Below are 26335 nucleotides of genomic sequence, written 5' to 3' on the forward strand. Positions count from 1 at the left end.
ACCTACTGTTTAAGACCAAGTTCAAGTCCACCTCCTTGAGACGCTTTCATCATCTGCCCTGCTAGCACCCTCAATTTTGAAGGCCCACTGGCCCCAAATGGTGGGTGCTCCATGAGGATTTTCTGAAAATGACAATAACCAGCAGCACTCTTGTCCCAAAGCCTCTGTTCTAGAAATTCTTCTTGTTGTTTGGTAACTGATTGCCTTACATTGTTCTCTAATAGATTTGTGCATTACTTGTGGCTTCCTAATTAGATTGCAAGCTCCCTAAAGGATAGTCCGTCTTCCTGGGGGAAGGCATCATGCTAAGAGACAGACCATAGGTTTCAGAGATGGGAAGCCAGGCATCCCACTGCTGCCTGTATTAGCTGTGCAACCTTGGGCACACCACTAAACCTCTCTGACCCTCAAATTCACTCCTCTGTAAAATAGTAACCATGGTAAGAGCTCCTTAGTATTCAACTCCTAAGTATTCAACAAGGATTAGCTCATTTCACCCTCCCGACGATCCTACAGGGTGGATGCTGGCACTGCCTCCAAACTTTACACAGGAGGAACTGAAGCACACAGCAAGAAGTGGCTGAGCTGGCATCTGAATGAAGACAGATGGCCCCAGGGCCCTTGCTTGCGGCTCTGACACCGGGAGACACAGAGATGAAGCAGAAGAGCACTAGGCAGAATGCTAAACACGCAGGAGGTGCTGGGGGCACCGTGATCGATCACCAGAGCCTTACATGGGGACTATATGTACAGACCTGCATACAACAAACAGTCGTTTCCTAGGGCTGCTGTAACATGACCACAAAGGTAGTGTCATAAAACAACACACACTTGGTATCTTATAGTTTTGGAGTTCAGACACCTGAAAATAGGTCTTACGGTGCTAAAAATCAAGATGTTGGCATAGCTGTGCATCAAAAGGACATATATGACATTCCAGGAAACACAAAATAGCTAAAAACAGATTTGGATGAGCTGATGAATTTCAATAAATAGAGATTACCAGCAGGAACTGGGAAATTAGTCTTTAATGTGCAGAGTTTCCAACTGGGAAGATGAAAACATTCTTGGGATGGATGGTGGGGGATGGTTGCACAATAACGTGAGCAGTTAGTGCCACTGGACTGTACCCTTAATGGTTAAAACAGTAAACTTTCTGTGTATATTTTACTGCAATTTTAAAAAAATGAAGGAATGAAATACCTACACAAGCTGTGACATGGAAGAACCTTAAAAACACTGTGCTAAGTGGAAGAAGCCAGTCATGAAAGAACACATATTGCATGATTCTATTCATGTGAAATGTCCAGAACAAGGAAATCTACAGATAGAAATTAGATTAGTGGGTGCCTAGAGCTAAGATGGGAGGTAGTTTAAAAGGATAAGGTTTCCTTCTGAGGTGATGAAAATGCTCTAAAAGTGATCGTGGTGGTGGCTGCATATACCTATGAATATACTAAAACCCACTGAACCATATAGTTTAAATGGGTGAATTATATGGTATGTGAACTAAAACCTAACAAAGCTTTTTTTCAAAAAAGAAAAATGATTTTTTTTTAACCAATTAAAAAACGTGATTTATGCTTCTATGGAAACAGCGTTTCCCAGATATAAATAAGTCATACTTACGAATCTTTTTCAACAGCTTGTTTAAAAGAAATCAATCGCCAGTATTAGGAACTTCCTCAAGAGCAAGGCCCTAAAGGCCCTATTTTCCCCACAAATTAGTTGTCCACCCCAGTTGAGGAAGACTAAAAGACAAGGGAACCCAAAGCTCTGGTTTTTCTCAAATAGGACGGAAGGAAGGTGTGGAGACAGAAGGACCCAAAGAGCCTTCATTTTTCTTCTCAATTCAGGGCAGTGCCTCAAATGCGACAGCTTATGAGAGCTGCCCTGCCACATCCAGGCACAGCCAACCGAGGCTTCTGGCTACCAGGCAACAGGACAGGCATTACACCAGTTAAAAACCCTGGTTTTCCTTCCTGTCACACACTCCTCAAGGCTCAGTCAACGGCGAGAGCAAACAGATGAACTACTGTTCTAAGCTGTGTACCTCTATTCAAAGTTTAATCCTGCGCTCCCAAAGAAGGCAGGCAGGCCAGCTGGGCCAGAAACAGGCCCACAACCTGGAAATCTTTCATCTCCTGTATTATCTATAGCCTCTTTTGTTCAAAAGGCTCTAGTGGAAGGCAGTAAACTGTAGATTATTTTTTAGTGACAAAATAAATGAAACAAGGTCATCATCATGAGTGACTGAAACTGTGAGAAACCACCAAAAAAAATACCGGTTACCAATGAGCCAAATGATATGACTAGGAACAAGAAGATATGCCACAGAAATGGTAGCAAAAAATACAACAGCCCAATTATCCTCCTAAGTAAAACCCCAGGAACTCTCAAGGATTTCAAATGAGTTTCAAACTACAAACTTTTTTTAATCATCTGGCAGAACAGCTTTACAGTAAACATACATGCCATAACTAAATTTAGGAGGCACAAGATACTCACATAAGCAAAATATAAAATAAAATGAAAGTAACACATTCAGTTCATGGCGTTCAGTATGTGTGAGCAACCCGTGGCAGGTAGGAGACTGAAAATTCAAACCAGCGCCCTCCTGACCTAGCTAAGTATGCATCGCTGATCTGCAGCCTACAAGTCTCTAAAGCAAAGAGATGAGCTGAACAGAGAGAGCTGCTTTTATATAGATTAACTTTAACTTACAATTAAGAAAGTCTTGACTCATGAAATGACCGCAAACAGAAAAGTGGATATTTGAAAAAAAAAAAAAAAAAAAAGGCAAAACAAAACAAAGAATAAACCCCAAACTAAAAAATCACAGCTGTTACACATTTAGCAGAAAAGAAATTTGTGAAACTGAGCCACACAGCTGCCCTTAGCAGCACTGTGCAGTTCATCCTATTCAAGGTCTACCTACAATCACGAGAAATGAAGAACTTTAGGTGACCTGGCTATGTTTTTAAAAACTCAACTTAAGTTTTATCAGTTTTACTGAAGCAATTAAAGTGGGCTGCTTATAATGTGCATTAAATTGTTTGATTTTCGGATTTTCGAATCTTTGTTCCAAAAAACTGAGGTCACACAGATCTGAAAGACCTAAAAAATATAAAAGATAACAAGATTCCCAAATTCTATCATTCAAACATAATAACCACTTTGAACCTTTTGGTATATATTTTTTGTCATTTTTCTGAGCTCCTTTTTCCTACTTTTTTCTTTTTATTAAAATTGGGGTCACACTGAATATATTGCTCTACAATGTTCCTTTTCTACTTATATTATGAGCATTTTCCATCAATTCGGCATTAGAAACATTTTTAATCATGGATGGAATTTCATCTTAAAGATATAGCATGGTTTAAACAACTGCCTACTGCTAAAGATACTGTTTTACTTTATTTTTTGTTTTACTATTAATTTACTTATTATTTATTTGTTTTACCATTTTATTTTACTTCTATACATGACTCTATACTATGGATACCTGTATGTCAATCTTTATGCACAACTGATGAGATCTGTTAGGTAGAGCTAATCCAGGGTTTTCTGGGTCAAAGGACACTAACATTAAAATTTCTTGATGCCTATTGCCAAAGTATCTCACAACAGACCCACACCAGTTAGCTCTTTGCCCATCAATGGTGTCAGAAGTGTCTCATATCTCGACTGACTTGTTTTTTTTGAACAATGAAAACTTGATGTCAATATAATTTTTCAAAATATTACATTGCTAGTGAAAATAGCTGAATTTTAAAAAATCTTCAAGGCAACCAGTTTAAGTCTACAACATACTTAAGGTTAATAAATATTTTAAATGAAATGTTTTAAGGTTAAAAAACTGTTGCAAAGAAAATATTTGTAAGTACATCAATTGCAAAAATAGTTAATTAAACTAGAAAACATGCTGAGAGCAACTATATTTAACTAAATTTCTTGAAGATATGCCTTAGTGATTTATGCTAAGTAATTTCCCCCAAAATTGATGTCAATTCATTACCCCCTCTAAATAAAGCCAATTAACTGCACTAATCACTAAGAGAAAAGCAAATTGTGAAATGCAAAATAGCAGATAATTGAAAAATTTAGTTGAGCCAGAAATGGATCAGAGATACGACGTCACGGTAGGCAACACACTGATTAACAATAAATGTAAAAAGAACCTTGCCAAATGCCATAAGTCATTTCAAAACAAAATCACTCTAAAACTACAACCAAGCATTGATGCTACTTCCTCTCAAAGTGCCTTACAAGAAATACCATGCTTCATGTCAAAGAAAGGTCTTCTTGAAGTAGGAGCCTAGACGACAACAGGTTCCAGGTGGTCAAATATGAACCAAATGTCCCCAAACACAGAGGATTATTAATCCTCCAATATGTGAGCTATTCTATTACAAATACACCTATCACTAAAAATGCTCTAGTGCTTCAAAGCTCATACCAAATACACAGGTTATAAAAGATTTCCAAGTTCTGATTTCAGAATGAGACAAACAGAATTTCAACACCAATTCAAAATGATAGCTACCTTTGGGTAGAACCCGAGACTAATTGGGCAAAATGTTTACCTTAGATAAAGTTTTTTTATTCTTTACTACTTATAAATGTAATTTTTAATGAAGAGAGCTACTACACATGAAACCTTATGGCATCTAACACACAATCATCAGCATACACTATAATGAACTCTTCTCAAGAATCAGTTGGCAATTTAGTATACAAATAAAACCAAGATCACTGGTAGGAAAGAAAAAACGGTCCTGGAAAAAGATCACAATGGATCAAAGCAACAACCTTGTCCAGAACCTTCTCTCACAATGGAGGATATCTTAACACATAAAATTCCGGCAAGCTGTTCAACCTCTCTGGGCCCCTGGGGTTAAGAACACCTCTAACCCTAGCCTAGGCCCCTGGAAGATGAGCATGATCAACATAGTGTGTGGCAACAGTAGGCCCTCAGTAAATGGAATCTTTTATTGTAGTGATTAACATAAGGAAGCAGAAATCCTAGTATTTACAGTTTTGAAAAGATCACAACGTTATTTAAATTAAAACATAACATCATGTACTTAGAAGGGAAAGGCAGCTCAATAAATACCAATGTAAAACAATTTTTAACGTATAGTGTTGCTTTTGGTGCAAAAAATGAGATTTTTATGTGCTGAAAGCAAGAGGGAAAGCTGCATACTCAGCCCCTGCATGGTGCCCACACACAGCAGCTCTCGGCTCTGAGTATTTTCTGAAGGAATGAATACGCCCATATACACTAATGCAGGCACAGCAGCTCTCCGGAAGAATGTTTAAGAACACAGGAGCCATGCTTGCCTCTAGGGAGAGGCATTGGGGGTCACAGGTGGGAGAAAGACTGACAGTTCTGAACACCTTTTTGTAATGTTTGGATTTTAAAACCAGCACACAGATTATCTATTAAAAAAAATTTTTTTAACAAAGTGAACAAAAATAACCCTTGTTTTTCCTGACTGTCCTTTGTAATTGCTTCACACACACAAAAAAAGGAATGCTCAGGGGGGAGCTACCCGCCTCGATTGAATTCCTAGTTAATTCAGGTGGAGGGGGAGCAGACAGACATAGAAACCCAGATGTAAACTGCTCCCAAGGCATACCAGGGAATACTTTAAATTCTTAAATAATCTTTATTTTTACATTTTCTCTTAAAAGAACAGGACATTTTTCAGTAAATTAAGTTCCAGTTAACTGAATCTTTCCTGTAAACTTCCTTCTAGCCACATAACAGTAACATCCTGGATGCTTTTCAGGACTTTTGTGCCCAGGCCTCCTTTTCAGCCTGAATTTCCTGATCTAGCCCTCTAAGTAGCCATAAAAAGACTTTTTCATCCATATCAATTTATAATAAGGACTAACTTGCTTCTTGGTTTTACAACCTAGAGAAAATTCTAGATTTAGCCAACTTGATCCCCACCCACCCGACCTCCCTCTCTCTCCATTAGCCCCACTGTTCCAGAGTTGGCAGCACAGTAAGTGGACCTTCTTAGTAGGCCTCTGTGGAAATTTACATGTTACCTACACCCAGGACAAACCCACAAAGCCCAAAAACCTGGCAAGGTGCAAAATGAATCAAGGTCTTCTTAATGTGTTAGTAGGTCAATACCGTTCAAATTCTAACATGTGGTCATACAGAAAGTACAATTAATTTCCAGACCTAATAATGGCAGGCTGGAGATTTTCAGGGAGACAGAAGAAAAATGGACTTTCCCCACTACGAGGCAAATGAAATACAGCTGACTCAAAGGCCTACCAGCTCATCTTTCACAGCACAGCTGTACTTCCCCTGGGAGGCCAGGGACAGCAGGAGTGTGCCCCACAGACACAGCCCATGCCAGGAAGTAAAGGAAGGTGGCTGCGGCCGCAGCAACTATAAAAGCTGTCCTCCCACCTCCTGCTTTCTAATGTCCAGTCCATCAGGATGGGACATGACAGCACAGCCCAGCACAGCCCATAAACTCATCCTCCCTCTCCAGTCACAACACATACAAAGGAAACAAAGGCTGCTTCACAGATTCTTCTAGATTTTCCTCCCACCTTACCATAAATGTTGACTATTACCATCAGGAGTTGGCTATGAACAACTATTATTCAACTTTGGTTGCTCTGAAAAGCTCATACAGACTGTAAATAAACTCCATGTGTAAAAGAAAGTCAAATCCAAGTGGATGATGTCATCAGATCCTTCTCAGCCCTGTGAACAAGCAGACAGTCTAGTAGACATGACTGACTTGAGCTGTATCATGTCACCCACTTGAACATATCAGCAACACGAATTAGTATAGCTCTTGGGCACTTGTGAATGTCACATCCGGGCTTTAAGTACTCCATCTGTGGTAGGTAGTTGGTAATTTTGCTGCAGAACAAGTTTTAACTGCAAGTTCTAAGCAAATATATAGGAGTGGGCTTGAATCTGGGAGTGGCTCCAATGCTTTCAACCTTTATCCCATAGAAAGTAACTTTTTAAAGTTCTGAAGTAAAATCACTTTACTAGATAGTGGTTTGCTGACATTCTAGTTCTGATTTTAGTAACAACATATATTTAAATAGCTTTACAAGTAGCTTCCACCCTTTATTCATAGACTTAGCAAGTCTTAAAGAAGTTACTTAATTTGTTTTATTCTATAGCAGTCTAAATGGGGAAAAGTTCATGCTATAAGCATAGAACTCAGTGGGAGTGAAATATGACAAGACCCAACGGTCATGAAATATGACATTCCTCATGTCAAACATCTATATTTTTTCCAGTTTTTAAATTGTGGTAAAATATACAATTTACCATCTTTACCATGTGTACAGTTAAGTGTGCAGTTTGGTGGTATTAAGTGTATTTCCATTGTTGTGCAACTATAACCACCATCTTTATCTCCAGGACTCTTTTTATCTTACTAAGCTGAAAATCTGTCCCCATTAAATACTAACTCCCCATTCTTCCCTCCCATCCCCTGGCAAACATCCATCCATTTCAGTCTTTGAATTTGACTCTCGGAACCTCACAGTTGAATCATACAGTATTTGTCCTTTTGTAACTGGCTTATTTAATTTAGCATAATGTCCTCAAGGTTCATTCACACTGCAGCATGTGTCAGTATCTCCTTTTTAAAGGCTAAATAATATTCCAGCATATGTAAATACAATGTTTTGCTTATCCATTCATCCATCAAAAACATCTATATATTTTTAGTCATTTGGAAGATTCCTATCTAAGACAGTCAGCTCAATGTTCAATGATAAACCTGAGAAACTGCCAGCTCCACAGAAACACTAAGATTTTTCATCTGCTAAATTAAAGTAAGTTATCTGGTCTGCATCTAACCAACTGTATTTTGCTGAAAAGCAAAAAAGCCACTGAAACCTCTACAAACTGTCCATAAGTAACATGACATGAAGACTAGCACAGACTTAGTCTCCTTAGCCCTATGGCCTGGACCCAGAACTTTCAAGAGCATCATCTAAAAGTCAAATCATTAGAAAGAAAACAACTTACAATGAACCAGTATCTCAGCAGAAAAACCATCTGTAAGACCAAAGGACTGGATACACGGAAAATAGAAGACAGCATAATACCAGAACTGCTACTATACTGAATTTAGAATGTAAGTGAAACAAGGGAAAAAAAAATGAACTTGTGCAAAATTTCTTATAACCGTCTAAAATTTAGCTTGAAACAATCATGGCTCAGGTAAAAGAAAAAAAAAACACCTTTAATAAAATGACAGCATCACCATGTAGTCATCAGGACTGTGTAACCCCAAGCCTGGAGGCAAAGTTAAGGAAACAGCCTTTGACCCAGATGGAATGCTGGCTCCCCAGTTACGTGGCCTTGGGCAGGTTACTCAACAACTCTGAGCCTGTTCCCCCTGCCCCATAACATCGGTACAGTAGTGTCTAATGAGGGCTTCTGTGGAGAAGATGGAAGATAGTATCAGTTGCTCATTACCAACATCAACTGCAAAGCAAAGGTTAATCTTTGAGAGTATGCCGCATGGACAAAGTAAAGCTGGCCCTCAGTCCTCTACCTGGGGGTTATTCAGCCTCAGCACTGTTGACATTTGGGGCCTGATAATTTCTGTTGGGGGAAGGAGGAGGCTGTCCTGGGCTGTAGGGTGTTTAGCAGTATTGCTGCCCTCTACCCACTAGCTGCCAGTAGTAACGCCACCACCCAACCGGACAATGAAAAATGTGTCCAGACATTACCAAATGTCCCTCCGAAAATGTTCCTAAAATACCCATTTCAAGCCACTATCCTCAGCATCCTTGGAGCATCGCATGCCTCTGGCCTACTCTTCCCACATGAAAGGTTTTGTACTGTTCAGAGTTGGCATGCTGCCGCTGTCTCTGCAAAGTGCTCCACACCCCTTCTGGCTCACACTGACCTCCCAGGCCTTACTTTATTGTTTCACCATCAGCCTCTGGGCTACTTTGACACTCAAAGAAAGTGCTAGCTAACATGAGATGTGTGAATATGTCATGACATACATGGAGATCCCAATTTCACTGTGGATGCAATACAGACTCTTGCAAAACTAAAGACAAGGGCTGTCCTTGGGTAGGACAAGATTCCCTGCCAGCTGTAGAGGACAGTGAGATCATGGGGGAGACTGGGCTGGCTACCAGGGCTCTCCTGGAAGGAAAATCAGCACGGGGGACGCAGGCATCAGTATCAGAGCCAGACTCGCCAGGAGACTGCTGGAACTATTAAGCTATTACAGCAAGGTTTCAGAATACAGAGTTAACATGCAAAAGTCAAACACTTTCCTATACACCAGCTAGGAACAAGTAGAAACTGAAATTAAAAACATATTATGTTTACATTAATAATCAAAAAATTAATTAGGTATAAATAACAAAATAGGCACAAGATTTTTAAGAGGAAAACAACACAACTCAAATGAAAAGCTATCAAAGAAGAACTCAATAAATGGAGAGACATTCTATGTCTAGGGATAGGAAGCCTCAGTATTGTTAAAAGGCCAGTTCTTCCCTACCTTGATCTGTAGATCCAACACAATCCCAGTCAAAATCCCAGCAAGTTGTTTGTGAGAATCAACATCCTCAGTCTGTTCTAAAGCTTATATGGAGAGGCCAAAGACCCAGAACAGCCAACTCAACAGTGAAGGCGAAGAACAAAGTCCAAGGACTGACATTCCCCAATTTCAAGACTGATCAAGACAGTGCGGTACTGGCAAAAGAATGGGCACATCAGTAGAACAGAGTGCAGGGCCCATGAACAGGCCCCAAGTGTAGTCAAGAGGCACATAAATAGGTCAAAAATAGGCACATATAGTCAACTGATCTTAGCAAAGAGCAAAGGAAATTCAACAGAGAAAGGACAGCCTTTACAACTAATTATGCTAAATGGATCATATTCCTTAATGTAAATAGCAAAGCTATAAATCTAGAAGATAACATTGAAGAAAATCTAGATGACCTTAGTTACGGTTTGGCATTTTAGATACAACACCAAAAGCACAATCTATAAAGAATGGTAAGCAGAACTTCATTTAAATTTAGTTCTGATGGAGCTGCTAAAAACACTATCAAGAGAAAAGTGGAGAAAGTGCTTGCAGAAGACCTTTCTGATAAAGGACCAATATTCAAAATACACAAAGACCTCTTAAAACTCAATAGTAAGAAAATGAACAAACTGATTGAAAAATGGGCCAAAGACCTAAACACACACCTCACTGAAGATGTGTAGATGGCAAATAAGCACATGAAAAGATGCTCTGTATGACATGTCATTAGGGAATCACAAACTCACACAAGATAACACTACACACCTATCAGAATGGCCAAAATCTAGGACACTGATAACACCAAATGCTGGTGAGGATGTGGAGCAACAGGAACGCTTAGTCATTGCAGGTGGAAATGCAAAATGGCACAGCCACTTTGGAAGACAGTTTGACAGTTTCTTACAAAAGTAAACACACTCTTACCATACAATTCAGCAGTTACACTCCTTGGTATTCACCCAAAGGAGCTGAAAATGTACGTCCACTCAAAAAGCTGCACATGAATGTTGACAGCAGCTTTACTGACAGTTGCCAAAATTTGGAATCAACCAAGATGTCCTTCAGTAGGTAAACGGATAAACTGGTACATCCAGACAACAGAGTATTAAGTGCTAAAATGAAATATGCTATCAAGCCATGAAAAGACATGGAAGAACTTAAATGATTATGTGAAAGAAGCTAATCTGAAAAGGCTACAGACTGTATTATTCCAACTATGTGATTCTGAAAAAGGCAAAATATAGACAGTAAAAAAGATTAGTGGTTGTCAGGGGTTAAGTGAGAGGTAGGGACAAACAGGCAGAGCATGAGGATTTGGGGGCAAAGTGCCACTGTGACACTGCAGCAGTGGACCCAGGTCATTGTGTCCATCCAAGCCCACAGCATGGACAAGACCAAGAGTGAGCTCTACCATAAATTGTGGACTGGACGGTTAGTGTTAGTGCAGACTTCTCCGTTGTAACAAATGACCACCATGGGGTGGGTGGATGTCCATCATGATGGAGTGTGTGGTGGCAGATGGGGTATATAGGAACTCTGTACGTTCTGTACAATTTGACCGTGAACCTCAAAGCTGCTCTAAAATCAATTTTGCAAATATATCTAAGGACTTTACTGGTCTTTTCAAGGACTTTTCTCTTTTTTAATATTTAAACGATACTGTTTTAAAGGGCCCATAGTTATCACCTTCTCCAACAGTTTTCAACTGTTAGTGGGTCTGTCTCTGGGATGCACTGTGTCAACAGATGAGTGTGTGTGAAACTAACAGTTCTCAAACCTTACTTTCATCAAACTTCATGAAATCTTGCATCTTTTGCAAGACTTGCAATTTCATTTCACAACCAATTTTGACTGTTGTCACTCAGCAATAAGAGTGGTAACAACCACCCTTGATTTAATGGGCATGGACAGAAGCAAGTGTTAAGCCGTGCCTGGACAAAATTTTCAAGTGGTCAGTTCATTAATAATAATTTTCATGTTATGATAATCTTTACCTTTCCCTACACCACTCAGAGCTGGAGGGGCTCAGGCAACCAACAGTCTGATTACAAAGACCCCCACCCGTCACATCAGGAGGAGAGCTAAAGGGCCAGTTTAGGCTAAAATCCAGGGCCTACTGTTAGGTGCTATTCTGTTGCTGGAAATACAAAGATGAACATGACATGCCCTCCAGATATTCAACCTAACGTGCCAGTCAAATAAATACACACAGGTGTGGTGAGTGCTATGATATGAAGGTGTGTATGTACGAAGTGCTATGGAAGAAATGTAAATGAGGAAGAAATTGATTCTGTCTGGTTCTCTCGTAGTTAGGCCTTCAAGTAGGAATTTTAAAAGTAGATACTGGACTGCCAAGCAGAGTACAGAAGCAAAGAAAGGCCTAGAGAATGAAAACACAAAAGCTCATTCAGGAAATCCCGGGTCCAGAGTAACTAACTAGCTCACTGTTAGTTGCTGCTGGTTAGGAGGAAGGAACAATTTTAAAACGGTAACATGAAAAGAACCACTCTCAAAAGGGAGGCCGAGGCTCAAACTTAAAGCATGCAGACAAGTTTAGATTTTTATTCTCTAGTTAGAGGAATTCACAGTAGACTTTTAAACAAACGAGTAAGGATATCTGAGAAATACCTGCAACAGGATACAAAAGGGACTAGGGGTGGGGGGGTTAAAAGCACAAAGATATCCACAGGTGCCTCCTGTTACAGGGCCTAAGCAAGGATGGAAGGCCCGCACTCCAGGCCTTGGAAAAAGCAAAAACAATTCACCAGGGCTTGTGGGAGAAGGAGCAAGTCAGAAATGATCCCCGGGCTCTGGCCGGCTGCTGTTAATAACTGAAAGGGAGGAATCAGGAAAAGCATATTCCAGAGTCAGGAGGAGGAGCAAAAGGGTTAAGTGTGGGACAGACAGACCAGATGGACTGAGTTGAGGCGGGAAGGTCCAATAAACCACTACTGATGTGCCAGCACTCAGCGAAAAGTGAAGTGTCAGTAATTATGGGATAGCTAGAGCCACAGTCAACGCACCTGCATCTGGAGGGCTGCAGAATTTCAGCCGAAGGGCATCCTCTTCCCTAGTCTGAACTACCACTTTCTTAAGCTAGGCTTACCCATTTTCCCATGTCCTAAATCACCTTTCTTCCTTACTAAACCTATTTCATAACTACATTTTATTCCAGAAAACAGGAGAGACAAGGTATACCATACAACTTTATTTGCAAAGGTCCTCCAAACCAAAAGGAAAGTTGTGTCTTCCAACACTATTAGTTCCTGAAGAAACAAAACATCTTCAATGCTTTTAGAATGACAGATTTGTGCCAAACGCAAAGGTTTAACTCCTGAGTGACACCAAAAACAGGCTACAAAAATGTCTTAAGACTGTATCCAGGGTGGCCAAACGTTTTTATAGGCAACAGGCAAGAGGACTGCAGGAGAGGGTTACCAGAGACCTGGTAGTTTGGGATCAGCAGGTAGCCCGTGACCTTGAGCAAGTCACTGCCCCTTTGGGTTTTTCATTTTACAGACTGATTATTAAATGACCTAGAATGATCTTTTTCACGCTGAGAATTTTGAGGCCTAACTAAATGCGATAGTCTTGAAGAGCGTTTCATTAAAAAAAAAAGTTTCATAAGGCAATTCAGGGATTACCTGAACCCCTCCGGTCTTCTGCTTCCTACCTTTTTCGGCCTTTGACTCCTCGTACGTGGATCTGTGAGAGAGGCCAGAGGCATAAAAAAGGAAGTGAGGCTCAGTTAATTTTGCTGCATTGGCAGCACTGGTGAAAGACTCGACACAGAAAAAGGAATCAATGACTACAATCGGATCTGGGGACCATCAGGAGCAGCCAGCCAGTTTCTAGATACTGTACTCAACCTGCTCAGCCAATCAAAAGAAAACTATCAGGGGAAAAAAAAAAAATTTTTTTAAAGTCTAAACAGAACCCACACCAAATGTTAAATGGTTATCCCATGGGAGCAGAGTGGCAGTAAAAATCAAGGGAGTCTTTTATGTTTTCCTGTTAGAATATGTACACACACATATGTTTTGTAATCTACGACCAAATATTTTTGAGTTAAAAAACGGGGCGGGGGTAATCTCTTAACCTTACTCAGTTATTTTTGGAGCCACACCGCCTAACTTTGGCTAGTAACACACCTACGTGTCTAAACATTGTTAGGGGATAACGAGCAAAAGTTACCCCTTCGACACTAACAAATGACTCAGAAAAAAAAAATCAAATCATGGACTCCAAGAAACTAGAAGTGAAGTTATCTAGTGAATTTTTTTAAGCCAGCCAAAACATCCCTCCGTTCAAGGCCCTAAACCGCAAAGGGACTTTCAGGACATATTTTAAGCTCCTGTACAAAACGTGCTTTGTGATCGAACGGTATTGTTCTCCTTAGAAAAGACCGTTTTTCCCACGAAACGGGTATTTTCTCAACAGCCGACCTCTGGGAGGGCCTGGGCGGCGTTTGGCTTGGGTTTCACAAGGGCTCGGGAGAGGGGGCTTCAGGCTACCCCGCGCCCCCGGCTGCAGCGCCCCGGCCCGCCCGCAGGCCCTGCCCCGCCCGGGGCGGCGGCGCCACCGACCTGATAACACTGATGTGGAACTGGTCCTCGCGAAGGCCCCGCCAGGCGCCGGGCAGAAACTCCTTGCACCACAAATAGGCCCTGTGCCGCGTCCGGGGCTCGGGCGGCTCGTCGGCCGGCGGCGGCGGGGGCAACGCGAGCGGCGGCTGCCGACCGCCCAGCTGCTTGGGCTCGAGGTCGCTGGCGGCGTCGCGCTGCTGCCCCAGGCCGGGCGCCGGGGCCGCGCTGCCGCCGCCACAGCTCAGCAACAGGCCGAGCGGCGAGGGCTCCGCCTCGCCTCCGTTACAGAACTTGGTCTTCATGCCGGACAGGCGGCCGAGGAGGCGCGGACGGCCGCAGCGCGCGGGCGCGAAGCTCAGGGTCCGGCCAGGCGCCCCTCTCACGGAGGCCGCTCTCAGGCTAGCTGACGGGCCGAGCGGGCGCAGAGCAGCGGGAGCGGGCCGGAGGCGGCGGACTCCGGGCGGCGGCGGCACTCAGCTGGCTGTACTCACCGCGGCGCTCGTCCCTATACCGCCGCCGCACGAGGAGCACCGCCCGCATCACAGCCCGCCCCGGGCTCGCCGCTGATTGGCCGCTGCGGGCTGACCGACTCATCACAACCGCACGGGCCTCGCCACGCTGCCTCCCCATTGGCTGCAGCACCAATCCCCCGCCTCCGGGCCCTTTGGCCGTGGAGGCGGGGCCGGCGCCCGGGGTTGTGCCGTTGGAGGGATAGGAGCGAGGCGCGGGGTTTCCCCGCGAGCGGCCCGGGAACCGGGTGGGTCGGGCGCCTGGCGGCCACGGCCCGTGGGCCTCCCGGGACTCTAGGCGAGGCTTTGGGATACGCGGCTTGGCTTGGACCCTTCGGAAGCCCAGGACATCAGAGGCCCAGGCTCGGCTGGGGGCAGGCAGGAAGTTAGTGCCTGGAGGCTGGCTTCTCTTTCCGCGTGACCTTGGGGCGCGGCGCCGCCTCCTGCAGCTCCGCGGGTGTGTTTTTATAACATTTCCCAGCGCCGGCTCCGCTCAGTGCGAGGCGCAGCCACGCCCTGTCCAGCTCCGAGCCGTTGGACTTAATGTCCCCGGGTCAGGAAACGAGGCCCGGGAAGGGGCAGGGGCGACTGGCCAGCGGCTCGGCCTGCGCAGCCCTCGAGCCTTCGGCGGGGCGGGGGTGGTGGGTGTGGGCTCAGTTTCCCTGTCCGTGGTGCTGAGGACGCCGGGGCCTCGCGGCTCGGGCGGGCGGGACACCGGCCTCCGCAGCGGCCCGGAACGCTGGCCTAAGGTGAGTGCCACGGTGTCGCTGGCTTTGTGGACAACGCCCCGCCCGCCCCCGCGCAGGAGGAGCCGCGTGACCGTGACTAACGCACCTTTGCCCGCGAAGGGGGGCGAGGGCCCCTGCTCCCCTAGCAGCACACCGTCCCATGCCCCTCAGCCCATCCTTTCTGGAAGCAAGTGGGCTTCAGATAAATAAAAATTACAGATCCTGTCTCACCGGACGTGAGCTGGGACAAGAGGTTTCCCTGGCTGCTTAGCTAGTGCAGCACCTGGTGCACAGGAAATGGCTTCTGTGTGGGAATTTCACCGTCTGCCGGAAGCAAAAATCTTTTTAGATAGCATGTACTTGGCTGAACTTGCTCCAAGAAAAATGTTGTTTTTAAAAAGGATTAAAATGAAAGGGGGCTTTTGACAAGCCAGCTCTGGAGCTGGGCCTGGACATTGAACTGGAGGGAGCTGAGAACCACCCAAGCAGTTAGGAGCCAGGAGAGGGGGGAGTCCCCTTGGATGTTTGGAAAGCTGAGAAATCAAGGTCTCCGGTCAGGCCATTTAGATAAGGTAACCAAGGACTTTGTCTAAAAATACCATCCTGCGGGGAGGTGGAGTGAGTACATGGCCTGCCCAGGGGACAGACCCTTTGTCCCACTGTGCGCTGGCACCAGCCTGGTAATCTCAGAGGAATGCGGGAAACCTGGCCACAGAGAAGGGCCACTAGAAGTAAGGGTTGGGCCTCTATCATTAGAAAAAACGGGTGCCTGCCAGTTCTCGAGCACCTTTATGGGATGGCAGTTCCCTGTGGGAGTAAAAGGTTGCCTCATTAAAAATGTTGGAAAAGTCTTATCTGTTATCATTTGTGTTTATTAGGTGTGGAGACAGCCCTGCTGAGGACCCTTGGCTATGGTGAAGGGCAACGCAGGTGTCCTGGCTCCTTTGTCTGAAATGTATCACATCCATAGGGATACAAGACCCTCCCTATAGTCAAACTAAGGTCCTGAAGGTGGCTCTCATCAGCCCAGCCTTGGCTTGGCCAAGCAGGGCCCACTCACTGCTGAGGCAAAACCACTAGGGCTGAGATGAAGAAACTTGGCACACAGTGATGCTAAAATAATAGGTTTTACATGAAAAAAGACAATTCTCTCCAGGGACGTGGGGGAGCCCTGCCTTGGGTGTGAGCATGGCTTTGAAAGGTTGCAAAAGCATTCAGGCATTCAAGAGCGTAAGGCTGCTTACCTCTGCATTGGGCATAATAGTACCACTTCCTAGAGTCATCTGTAAGGATGTGTAATGAAGGCAAGGCCTGGCCCAAAGTGGGTGCTCAGGAAGAGTGCCAGCTGTCTCGCTCTCCAAAAGGAGAAATTCAGAGCGATAAATATGCTCATGACCCTTGAACCCCATTCCCAAGACTTTCCCAAGAAGTCATCTGAAGCAGAAAGCCCAGGCATAAGAATGTTGCCGGAAAGCTGGAAATAACCTAAATGTCTGTCCAGCACCCTGGACTGGGCTGTAAAGGATGCTGGGCCCATGTCTTGGTGTATCAGGCAAAAGTTAAACGTGACCAGGCTGACAGTGGTAGAGGAGGTCATTTTCCACACATTTCTCAAGTGTCTTTAGTGTGCACTGTAGGGCTCGGCAGCACTGGGTAGTGAAGAAAACAGCTATACCTGGCTCCTGCTGTGAACTAGAATAGCAACCCAGTCCACCTGACAACCACCCCACCCTTGTTTGCTCATTGTGTAATGTCCAACTATCCACCAGACTGGAACCTACGGGAGACTGGGGACCTTGAATACTTTGTTTTCTGTCGCAGTGCCCGGCAGGCCCTGGTGTTTGTAGACACTCAGAAGTATTTGCTGAATGAAGTCCTGGCTCAGCATTTGCTAACTGGATGACTTTGGGCTGAGCTTCGGTTTCTTCATCTGTAAAACAGGGAGCATAATCCCCAGGCCACAGGGTTTTTGTGAGGGGCGAACAAGAAGATGTCTGCAAAGTGCACAGCAGGCAGCAGCCCCATATTGCTGTTCCGAGCAGCGCGCCACATGGCTCCGGAGGCTGGTGTTCCGTAATGAATAATACACACACTTGTAAAGCGACTCAGTCCAGGAAGACAATGTTGTGTAAGAGAAGAATTCAAAGTGGAATGTACATTCTTACCACCAAAATGTCGACATACGTGCACAAGTGGGTGGGGCTTGGAGAGATTTGCTACAACTGGTACTAGGAAGAGAGTGTTTCAGTTACAAAAGCTTTTCTTCTGAGACAAAAAAAAATTTCCAAAAGCCCTTAGATTGATGCTAAATTCAGAGACCTTGCCCAAAGGTCTGTGATTGTGAATTCTGATTGAATTCTGAACAGAGGGTGTGGGTAAGGGCCTTAGGAGGCATGGGTGGGGAAGATTGGGAGGTCCCTGTCAGTCCCTGGCATTCCTGCAGGCACGTTACTCTGGTCTGGCTTGAGGTTGGCTAGGGGAGTCTTCAAGGCCGCCAGGCAGACCCATAGGGCACAGAGGGGTCCACCCATAGGCCCTAGCCCTGCCACCAACTCCAGGGGCAAGGCCTGTCCTGAGGAAGGGCTTTGTGAGTCTACCTTCCCCCAAATGGAGTGACCACTTGTCATGCACTTGGCAGGAGCAGGCCCATTGCTGAGCTCTTTACCTGCATCCACTCTCTTCAAACTACTGCAGCCAGCATTGAGGGCAATATGACTAGCACTTCCTCTCCCAGGTGAGAAGGCTGAACTTCACCCCTAGATGAAACAATTTGTCCAAAGCAGGCAGCTAGTAAGTCAGAACCCAGGGACCCACCCAGGACTCCTCCCTCTAAATGTACAGGGCCTTGTCCTTCTGCACCAAAAGGAACTTTGGCCTGGCAAGCACTGGAGACTTGGCACAGTGGGGGTTCCTTAGAGGGCTGGAGAAACAGAGCTCTGACTGGGCTTTGCTCACACCCCCTCCCAGGTTGTGCGTGGGCCCAGGTGCTCCTACTTCAGTTCTGAGCCTTAAAATGAGAGGCTAACAGGTGAAATCCTACATGTTCAAAATTGGGTTATAGACCTCGCCAGCAGACTGACACGGAGCTGGGCCCCTTCACAGAGTGTCTAGGTTTGGCCCCACCCCAGGATGCCTTATCAGCTAGTTAGAGAATAGACAGGCTCAGCAGCTTCCTGGAGGGCTCTCAGCCCAAGTGCGGTCCTACTTCGTGGCATCCTTCCACCATACAGCCTCAGTGACTTGGAACCACAGGCCGGGGCTAGGGCCCAGAGGGTTTAATGAAAGCAGGTGACTTGAACACCCCTATGTCCAGGTAGATAGGACCCCCCCTGCTTTGTAGCAATTCTGATTTTATATTTTTATGTGTGTGTGTGTATATATATATATATATATATATATATATATATATATACACACATAAGAGTGTGTATTTTATATATACGTGTATATATATATATATATATATATATATATAAATTAAGCATGAAAACCTGTGTTTGGAGCTTGTGCCTCTACCCATTTGTGACCTTCAACAAGGCATTTACCTCTCTAAGCCAGATGGAGAATCATTCCTGCCCTACAACTACGTTGTGGGGAGTCACTGAAACCAGTAGGGAAAGGGCTGGGCAGAGCCAGAGCCCCACAGACGGTAGCTGTGTCTTTCTGTGGGTTGCTAGCTGGATTCCCAGAGGCTGGCAGAGAGCAGCCATCACCTATTAGGAAGGGTGGCCCTGCAGCAGCTCATCCCAAGTGTCACTGAGAGAGCAAAGCCTGTAGGAGCTCTGGCAGTGCAGGGCCTCCCAGAGGCCTAACAGGGCCTGGGGCCTTTTCCATTCTTTGAGGCTCCTGGCACTTTAAAAAAATGAGGAAATACCTCAACAAGATTGTCAAAATTGGGGCATATTTGAAACACTTACATTGAACCAACTGATGATTGTAACACACATGTAATAGCTCCCATACAAGATAATTCTACTGTTTACAAGCTAATGGTGGAAAGAGGTATGCTGTAAAGAATATCTTTCATGCCTGACCACGTATGTCTGTGACAGTCTTATTTTCCTTACTTAGAGGTGATATCAGCAAACTAAATCTGCAGCCACAGGGGCACACGAGGCCCTCCGGGGCCCTTAATGGTAGACCCTGAGCAATGGCTCTCCATCTAGAAGTGTCCATCTACTAGGACCCTGGAGTGCATTTCCTGTGTCACCATAGCCTGTGCTTAAAGCAGACCTTCCAAACTCACTTTCCAAATTCAGTGAAAATCTGCCCTGTGTTTTTAGGCCCTATATGCATCACTTTGTAACACAGTAAGTGCATTTTTAAAAGACCCCAGTTGTGAAGGAACAAAATAGCACCAGACTCAGACTCCTGGAAGGAACTAGTGGTTACCAAAGGGGAGGGGTAAGGAGGGAAGGAGAAGGGGATTGAGGGCTATTATGTTTAGTACACATGGTGTGGGGGATCCCGGGGAGAACACTGTAGCGCAGAGAAGGCACATAGTGACTCTGTGGCATCTTGCTGCATTGATGGACAGTGACTGCATTGGGGTATGGGTGGGGACTTGATAAAATGGGTAAATGTAGTAACAACATTGCTTTTTCATGTGAAACCTTCATAAGAGTGTGTATCAGTAATACCTTAATAAAAATTTTTTAATAATAAATAGATAGATAGATAAATAAGTAAGACCCCAATTGCAATGGAAGACACACCGTGGGAATGAGACTCCACTCCACTGGGCTTCTCTCTCCTCAGCCCTGGGCCCTGCCAGCTGCACTTGTGCCGGGTGGCCTTAGGCTCTCCTTTCTGTGGACAGCCATCAGCAGCTCCCAGGGATCCCTTGTGCAGATGAGAAGCTGAGATGGGAGCTCAGGCAGGAGTCAGTGGCTCTCCTTACCCAGCAGGCTGGCTGCTGCTGGGCCATCCCCACTCCCCATGCCCTCAACCCAGGACCTGGCTCCCACTTCCCAGAAGGGGCTCTCCTCCTAGGGGCACCTGTGATCTCTAGTCTGGATGCCCCTAGCCCTGTCCCCAACCCTCTTAGGTGACTTAAATGGCAACAAGGGAGCTGGCAGCCCCTAACTTCACCCAGGCCTGAAGAAGCCACTCATGTCTGCGGCCACACCACCCCCGGTGACCCTGTGAGACCTTGGCCAGTCCCAGAGCTTCTCAGAACCCACCTAACCAACCAAGAAGGGAAACGAAGAAGGGGGAAGGCAACCTTGGAAGATCCTCTGGGCCCTGGGAGTATGCGGCCCGGACCCTCCTCCCCCACTCCCCCACTCCCCCGGCACGGCTGCCTGGTCCAAAGTCCAAGGTCACTTACTGTCTGAGGTAAGGAATCCGGCCCGACGGGATTCTTGCGCCTCTCCCTTCAGTGAAACGGCGCGGGGGCCCAGTGGCAGGTGGAGGAGACTGAGGTGGGGACGGGCGGGGCCTGCGCGGGGAGGGTACCCAGGTTCCTCGCTGCAGGGCCTCTGGGGAGCGTCTGGCTGGACTACAGCCCCAGTGTGGGAAGCCGCTGACCGCTCTACCCTGTACCTCCCGCAGGCTCAAGCGGGCTGGCTTCGCCATTGGAGCTTACATTTACCTCGACAAGGACGCAGAGCTGCTGGGGCTGCAGCAACGGCTGGGCCAGGGGAGGGAGGCAGTGGGCCTAGGCGGGCAGCCTGTGCCAGGCAAAGGTTCCGCGTCCTTCAGGCAGCACTAACCCGGCTGTAGCCCACGGGTCAGCTGGTCCTCCGGAGAAGCCAAACCTCCCTGGAGCCACGCCCTTGGGTCCCTTGCCCCTCCGCTGTGGTGAGACCCCCGCAGCGCCTGTCCTGGCCACCTGCACGCACCGTGGTGCAGAAGCACTCCGCCCTCCTTCCTCCTCCAGGGCCTGCATGCTGTGGGTGCTCAGGGAACTCTGAAGGGATGTATGAATGCACTGAAGGTGCCTGAGGAGGTGGCCCACTGCAGTGAGTTTTAATCCCCGTCCCATCACTATTTGGCACTGGACAGGGGATTGTTCTCTCTGTGCCTCTGTTCCTTGCCTGTAAAGTGGGGACAATATGAGCACCTACCTCACATAGTTGTTAGGAGAATTAAATGGGTGAAGAGTTACAAAGAGCTTGGATCAGAGGCTGGCACACAGCCAGAGTGTGAAGAGAAAGGATACTGCGTTCCAGGCCATTGTCATCACATCTACCTGCATGAACCCTGCAACACCTGGCCTCTGGGCCTTTGATCATTGACTTGTGCCTTCTCTTCTTCCACAATGCCAGCCACCATGCCAGCACTTTCTTACCCCCAGAAACAGCCCCACCCTGGGATTTGGGACCATCCCTCCTTGGCTCCTGTCTTGCCAATGGGTTTCAGCCCCGGGCAAGCTCGGTATGGATTCAATGTGACCAAAGAAATGACAGTAGAATGTTCTTGGGGTGAAAGGGTTATACCCAACTTTATTTCCACAATGGCAGGTCAATCACTAAAATCCCATTCACTCAGAGCGAGTCTGCATACAGCAAGCTGGTCTCTGCCTCTGGGCCTCTCTGCCCGCACAGCCGTCCTCTAGGCCTCTGTCCTCTGCTCTGCTCTCCTGCAGCCTGGCAGCCATGCCACCCTGTCATGCAGAGCACTGGGCAGGGCTGTTTATACAGAGTCAATAACAATGTATTGCCCACAGGTGTGCAGTGAGCTAGCCAACCAGGGCCAGGTGAGAATCCTGGCCACAGGAACCTTCATTTTATCCACAGGTCCACCAGCTCCCCTCCTCTGAGCTTAGGGCTCTGAGCCAGGACTCTATTTACCGTCTTTCTTCCGGTCAGCGTTCACCTCCTTCTACCCCTTGTGTAGATTCCACCCCCTCGTAACAGGGGTTAGGAGGATTCCGCTCCCTCTTGGCAGAGACATCGGTGAGTACTTCCCCTATTGGGAGCACTTCTCTTCCGTGGGCACACAGGAAGGCCACATTTCCCAGCCCCACTGCCGTGTAGTAGGCCAGGACCACATGACTCCTCCTCTCTAGGTCACTTCTCCCGGGACAGCCTCTCTTCCCTCCTTCTTCCCTGCCTCTGATCAGCAGCAAAGGATCCAAAGGAGCCCAGGGAAGAAGCCAGGGCCAGGTGCTGGTCCCAAGGTGCCTGGATCCCTGCATCACCACGTGGAAGGCTACCCGCCCACCACGCGAACAGACTAAGACATGAGGAGAGGAAAATGTGTCCCTTCCCAGCCAAGGATGTTAAAGATCTGGTATGCCTTCCCCAAACTCTCTTCTCCTTCCACTGTGACCCAGGGAGCTTCCAAGTGAAGATAACAGCATCATGCGAACGATCCCAGAGTTACCACTTGGGGAAGAGACTAACCGGGAACATCTACAGGGACTGTACGAGCCTGAAGCAAAGCTTTATGGTGTTCCACTGCTGTGATCTGGGGCCTATGTGTAAAAGCACTTGGCTTTTCACTAGCATATCACTCCCTTCCCCCTTTGTATTCACCTGGCAAACCCCCACCCTAGGTGAACCCAGCCGGCTCCTTTTTACCTGCCCTTCTCAACTGCCACTGAAGAGCTGAATGTTCCTCGAGAATCTACTATAGCTGGTTTATCTGGTTTTACTTAAATTCCTGAACATGAGCCAAGGAGAACCCGCACACAGTCCTACTGCCTGTGCCAGGAAGCTGGTTTTTCTCATCTGAGATGACCAACTTGAACATCTTAACTACGTAGGTGTGCCATTCAGTAGGTTAAGTAAATTGACATTGCTGTGCAGCCAACCTTCAGCACGCTTTTCAGCTGAACTCTGTCCCCATTAACCAGCTCCCGTTCACCGCCCCCTCCAGCCCCTGGGAACCCCACCCCCACCCCCACCCCACCCTCAGTCTACTTTGTGTCTATATGAATTCCTCTACTCCAGGGATTTCCTGTAGTTGTTCTTTTGTGTCCGATCTATAATGTCCTTGAGGTTCATCCATGTTGTAGCATGTGTCAGAATTTTATTCCTTTTTAAGACTGAATAGTCTATTGTATGCATATACATATACCTGTTTTGTTTGTTTATTCTGCCATTGTTTGGTTGTTTCCACCTTTTAGCTATTGTGAATAATACTTCTAGGAACATGGGTGCACAAATATCTGTTCAAGTCCCTACTTTCAATTCTTTTGAGGATGGGGGTACACCCCAGGGTGGAACTGCTGGGTCGAATGGTGATTCTGCATTTTGTTTTGTGAGGAAGTGCAGACTGTTCTCCACAATGGCTGCGCTGTTTTCCAGTCCCATGGTGCACAAGGGTTCCAGTTTCTCTACATCCTTAGCAACACTTACTGTTGTCTATTTTTTTATAATAGGCTCCTAATGGGTGTGAAGTGGTATCTCCTTGCAGTTTCAATTTGCGGTTTCCTAATGATTAGTGATGTTGAGCGTCCTTTCGTGTGCTCACTGGCCATTTGCATATCATTTAAAGCTTTTCACAGAAGTAATTGTCTGCATAACACAGTACCCTTGTCTCTTTCTCCACTGCCGGCTCCCAAATTTCATCTTAAATAATGTTTGTGATGAGGGTCTTCCCCTTACTCCGCTGACCTTCTCCAAGCCTTTGGGGGGGCCCTCACCACCCTTGCTCATACTCTGGGGGTCAGGTGCTTTGCCTCTGTTCTGCTTCCTTCGGTCCCTCCCACCATCTCTTCTTCCAGGGAATGGAGCCGCATTTCCAGGACTGAGCTCTGATGCCCATATTCTGGAAGCCCTGCGGGACTCAGAAACCACCGACTGGCCAGATCGCTCAGGGGCTGCCGCATCTGGTGCCGCATCCGTTCTTTCTGCCCCTGGGGGCCCTTGGTAACCACAACCCTGCTTTACAGAGAGGCTGGCAGGAGCTTTGACCAGAATTTATGGTCTTCCTCCAACCTCCTCCCCTTCTCCGTTCTCCAACTGGTACCTGGTTCTACCTGGGGCTACTTTACAGGGGTGCAGCTGTCCCTTCCTTCTCCCCACCCAGGTCCCTGCTCATATCTTCATTGCCTCCCTTCTCCAAAGAAATTCAATCTTATAAAAGACAAATTTCCATTTTTATTCAAAATGGATTTTTTTGCTCCATCAAAATACTTAATAGCAGCTCCCTGCAGAAAAGTTGGGAAATATGAAAAAGAAAAAGAAAAATTCCTACCAGGCAAGGTGTGGAAAAAATGAGAGTTCCTGTGGCTAGGATTCTCACCTGGCCCTGGCTGACTGGCTCACTGCACACCTGTGGGCAGTACATGGCTGTTGACTCTATAAAAAGAGCTCCACCCAGTGCTCTGGGCGCATGACACGGTGGCACGGCTGCAAGGCTGCAGGAGAGCAGAGCAGAGGCTGGAGTGGTGGCAGCGCCGAGGACAGAGGCCCAGGAGACGGCTGTGCGGAATGACTGTGCAGAGAAGTCCAGAGGACGGCTGTGCAGACAGAGGGGCCCAGAAGCAGACCGGCCTGCTGCCTGCAGACTCGCTCTGAGTGAATGGGATTCCAGTGACTGACCTGCCACCTGGAAATAAAATTGAGTATAACCCTTCACCCCAAAGAACGTTTTCCTGTCAATTTCTTTGGTCACACTGAATCCATAGTGAACTTGCCCGGGGCTGAAACCCATTGGCAAGACACAGAGATCACTGTGACCATGCGGATTTGCTGCATTTCCTTCTAATCTCTCTGGGTCTATGGCTTTTGGACAATTTTGTATCCTGTCTTTTCTTTTTTCCTTAAAATTATACTGTGGTACCAACACATGTAGATTAATGTATGGCTCGAGGGATGGACACACGGATAGACATACAAGGAACAGGCAGAGTAGAATGTCAACTGAGGCATCCGGCTGGAGCCTGCATGAGATCCACTGAACGGTTCTTTCGGATTTTCTGTAGCTGTTATAGGACCCCCCAAATATCAGGGTCTTGAGTTTCAATGTTATAGAAATGAACACTGAACTCGAAGGCAATCAAGCAAACAGGCAGAGTTCATCAGACACAGCTTGAATACAAGGGAGCTACAGGAAGGAGCGGCCAGGCTGCCCAGGGAGGCGGCCGAGTGGGGCCTATAAAGCGGTCTTTGAAGGTCCGGGGGCGCAGACGTGTGACAATGATTGATCTTTCCTGATGACTTCATGCCAATATATCTCTGGGTGAGGCACTACTTTGACGTTGACCAGACATCAGTTTATAATCTCACAGTCTGTTAGTCGAAAGGTTTCTTTTGATGCCTGAGAACACAGGCTTTCAGGGAAAAAAATTTCATAATAAATTGTCACAGGTCAAGTTAACCTAAAACTTGTGCTTGATCAGGAGCTATTCTAAAAATATGTTTTTGAGTTCTGTACACATCCCAAGATGGAAGCTCATCCTCAAATGGGGTCCCTCCTGTTCAATCCCTGGCTGCTTCATTGGTATGAAATTTTTCATAACAAAGTGTGGAGAAGCAATTGGATTATGACCATATACATATCTTAAGAACAGTAATCACATTCCTGGAGATACACCTGATAGAATGAGCACTTACGTCCACCAACAGACGTGCGAACCACGCCCAGGCAACGCCATTCATAATGGCCCCACGTGGGGAGAAGGTGCAAACAGGCTAATACATTCACAGCGTGGCCCACCGCCGTCGGTGAAGAGAGCGCGCACCACGGGGACGTGGCTTGGAGCGTGAGGACACAGACCAGAGCACACAGTCTGATCTGTTTCTGTGCCACTCCAGAGCAGCAGAACTAACTGATGGGGTTTGAAGTCAGGATGACGGATTCCCCTGGGGAAGTGGCCTTCGGGAAAGGGCACTTGGGGGCCTTCTGGGGCTGGGAAGGTCTTGAGCTGGATAGTAGACAGGTGTATAGCTTTTCCAAAATAATTGAGTTGTATGTTAAAATTTGTGGACTTTAAATTATGCTTCAAATGAAACGTTTATCATGAGCATTCTCCCAGGTGCTCTGATTTTCTCTGAAGA

The 26335-nt window shown here is 46.4% G+C and overlaps 1 protein-coding gene and 1 long non-coding RNA gene across 16 annotated transcripts in view; one reads left to right on the plus strand and one right to left on the minus strand.

Annotated features, from left to right (window-relative positions):
* CHKA (choline kinase alpha) overlaps window positions 1–14641 on the minus strand; it is a 52470-nt gene extending 37829 nt beyond the window's left edge. For 2 of the 10 annotated variants that reach the window (XR_012123086.1, XR_005057014.2), the window contains exon 1: window positions 14147–14641. Coding sequence is in view for 7 of the 10 variants with exons in the window: in XM_073217431.1 (XP_073073532.1) it covers window positions 14147–14448 (302 nt within the window). In the remaining 3 variants the exon portion in view is untranslated. Of the gene's footprint in view, window positions 1–13233; window positions 13266–14146 lie in introns of all 10 variants that reach the window. The other 8 variants (XM_073217430.1, XM_037002439.2, XM_073217429.1 and 5 more) reach the window with 6 other exon arrangements.
* Window positions 14642–14859: 218 nt separating this feature from the next.
* On the plus strand, window positions 14860–24495 carry LOC108405826 (uncharacterized). Of its 6 annotated transcripts, none has more exons than XR_012123091.1 (5): window positions 14860–15404; window positions 20431–20720; window positions 20937–23090; window positions 24058–24202; window positions 24363–24495. It is a non-coding gene; the product is annotated as an uncharacterized lncRNA (long non-coding RNA). The 6 variants fall into 6 exon arrangements; XR_012123089.1 differs by having other exon boundaries at window positions 20937–22619; window positions 22885–23090; window positions 24058–24495; XR_012123088.1 differs by having other exon boundaries at window positions 20937–22282; window positions 22453–23090; window positions 24058–24495.
* Window positions 24496–26335: the final 1840 nt, after the last annotated feature.

This window comes from Manis javanica, chromosome 11, assembly GCF_040802235.1.
Source record: "Manis javanica isolate MJ-LG chromosome 11, MJ_LKY, whole genome shotgun sequence".
NCBI lineage: Eukaryota > Metazoa > Chordata > Mammalia > Pholidota > Manidae > Manis > Manis javanica.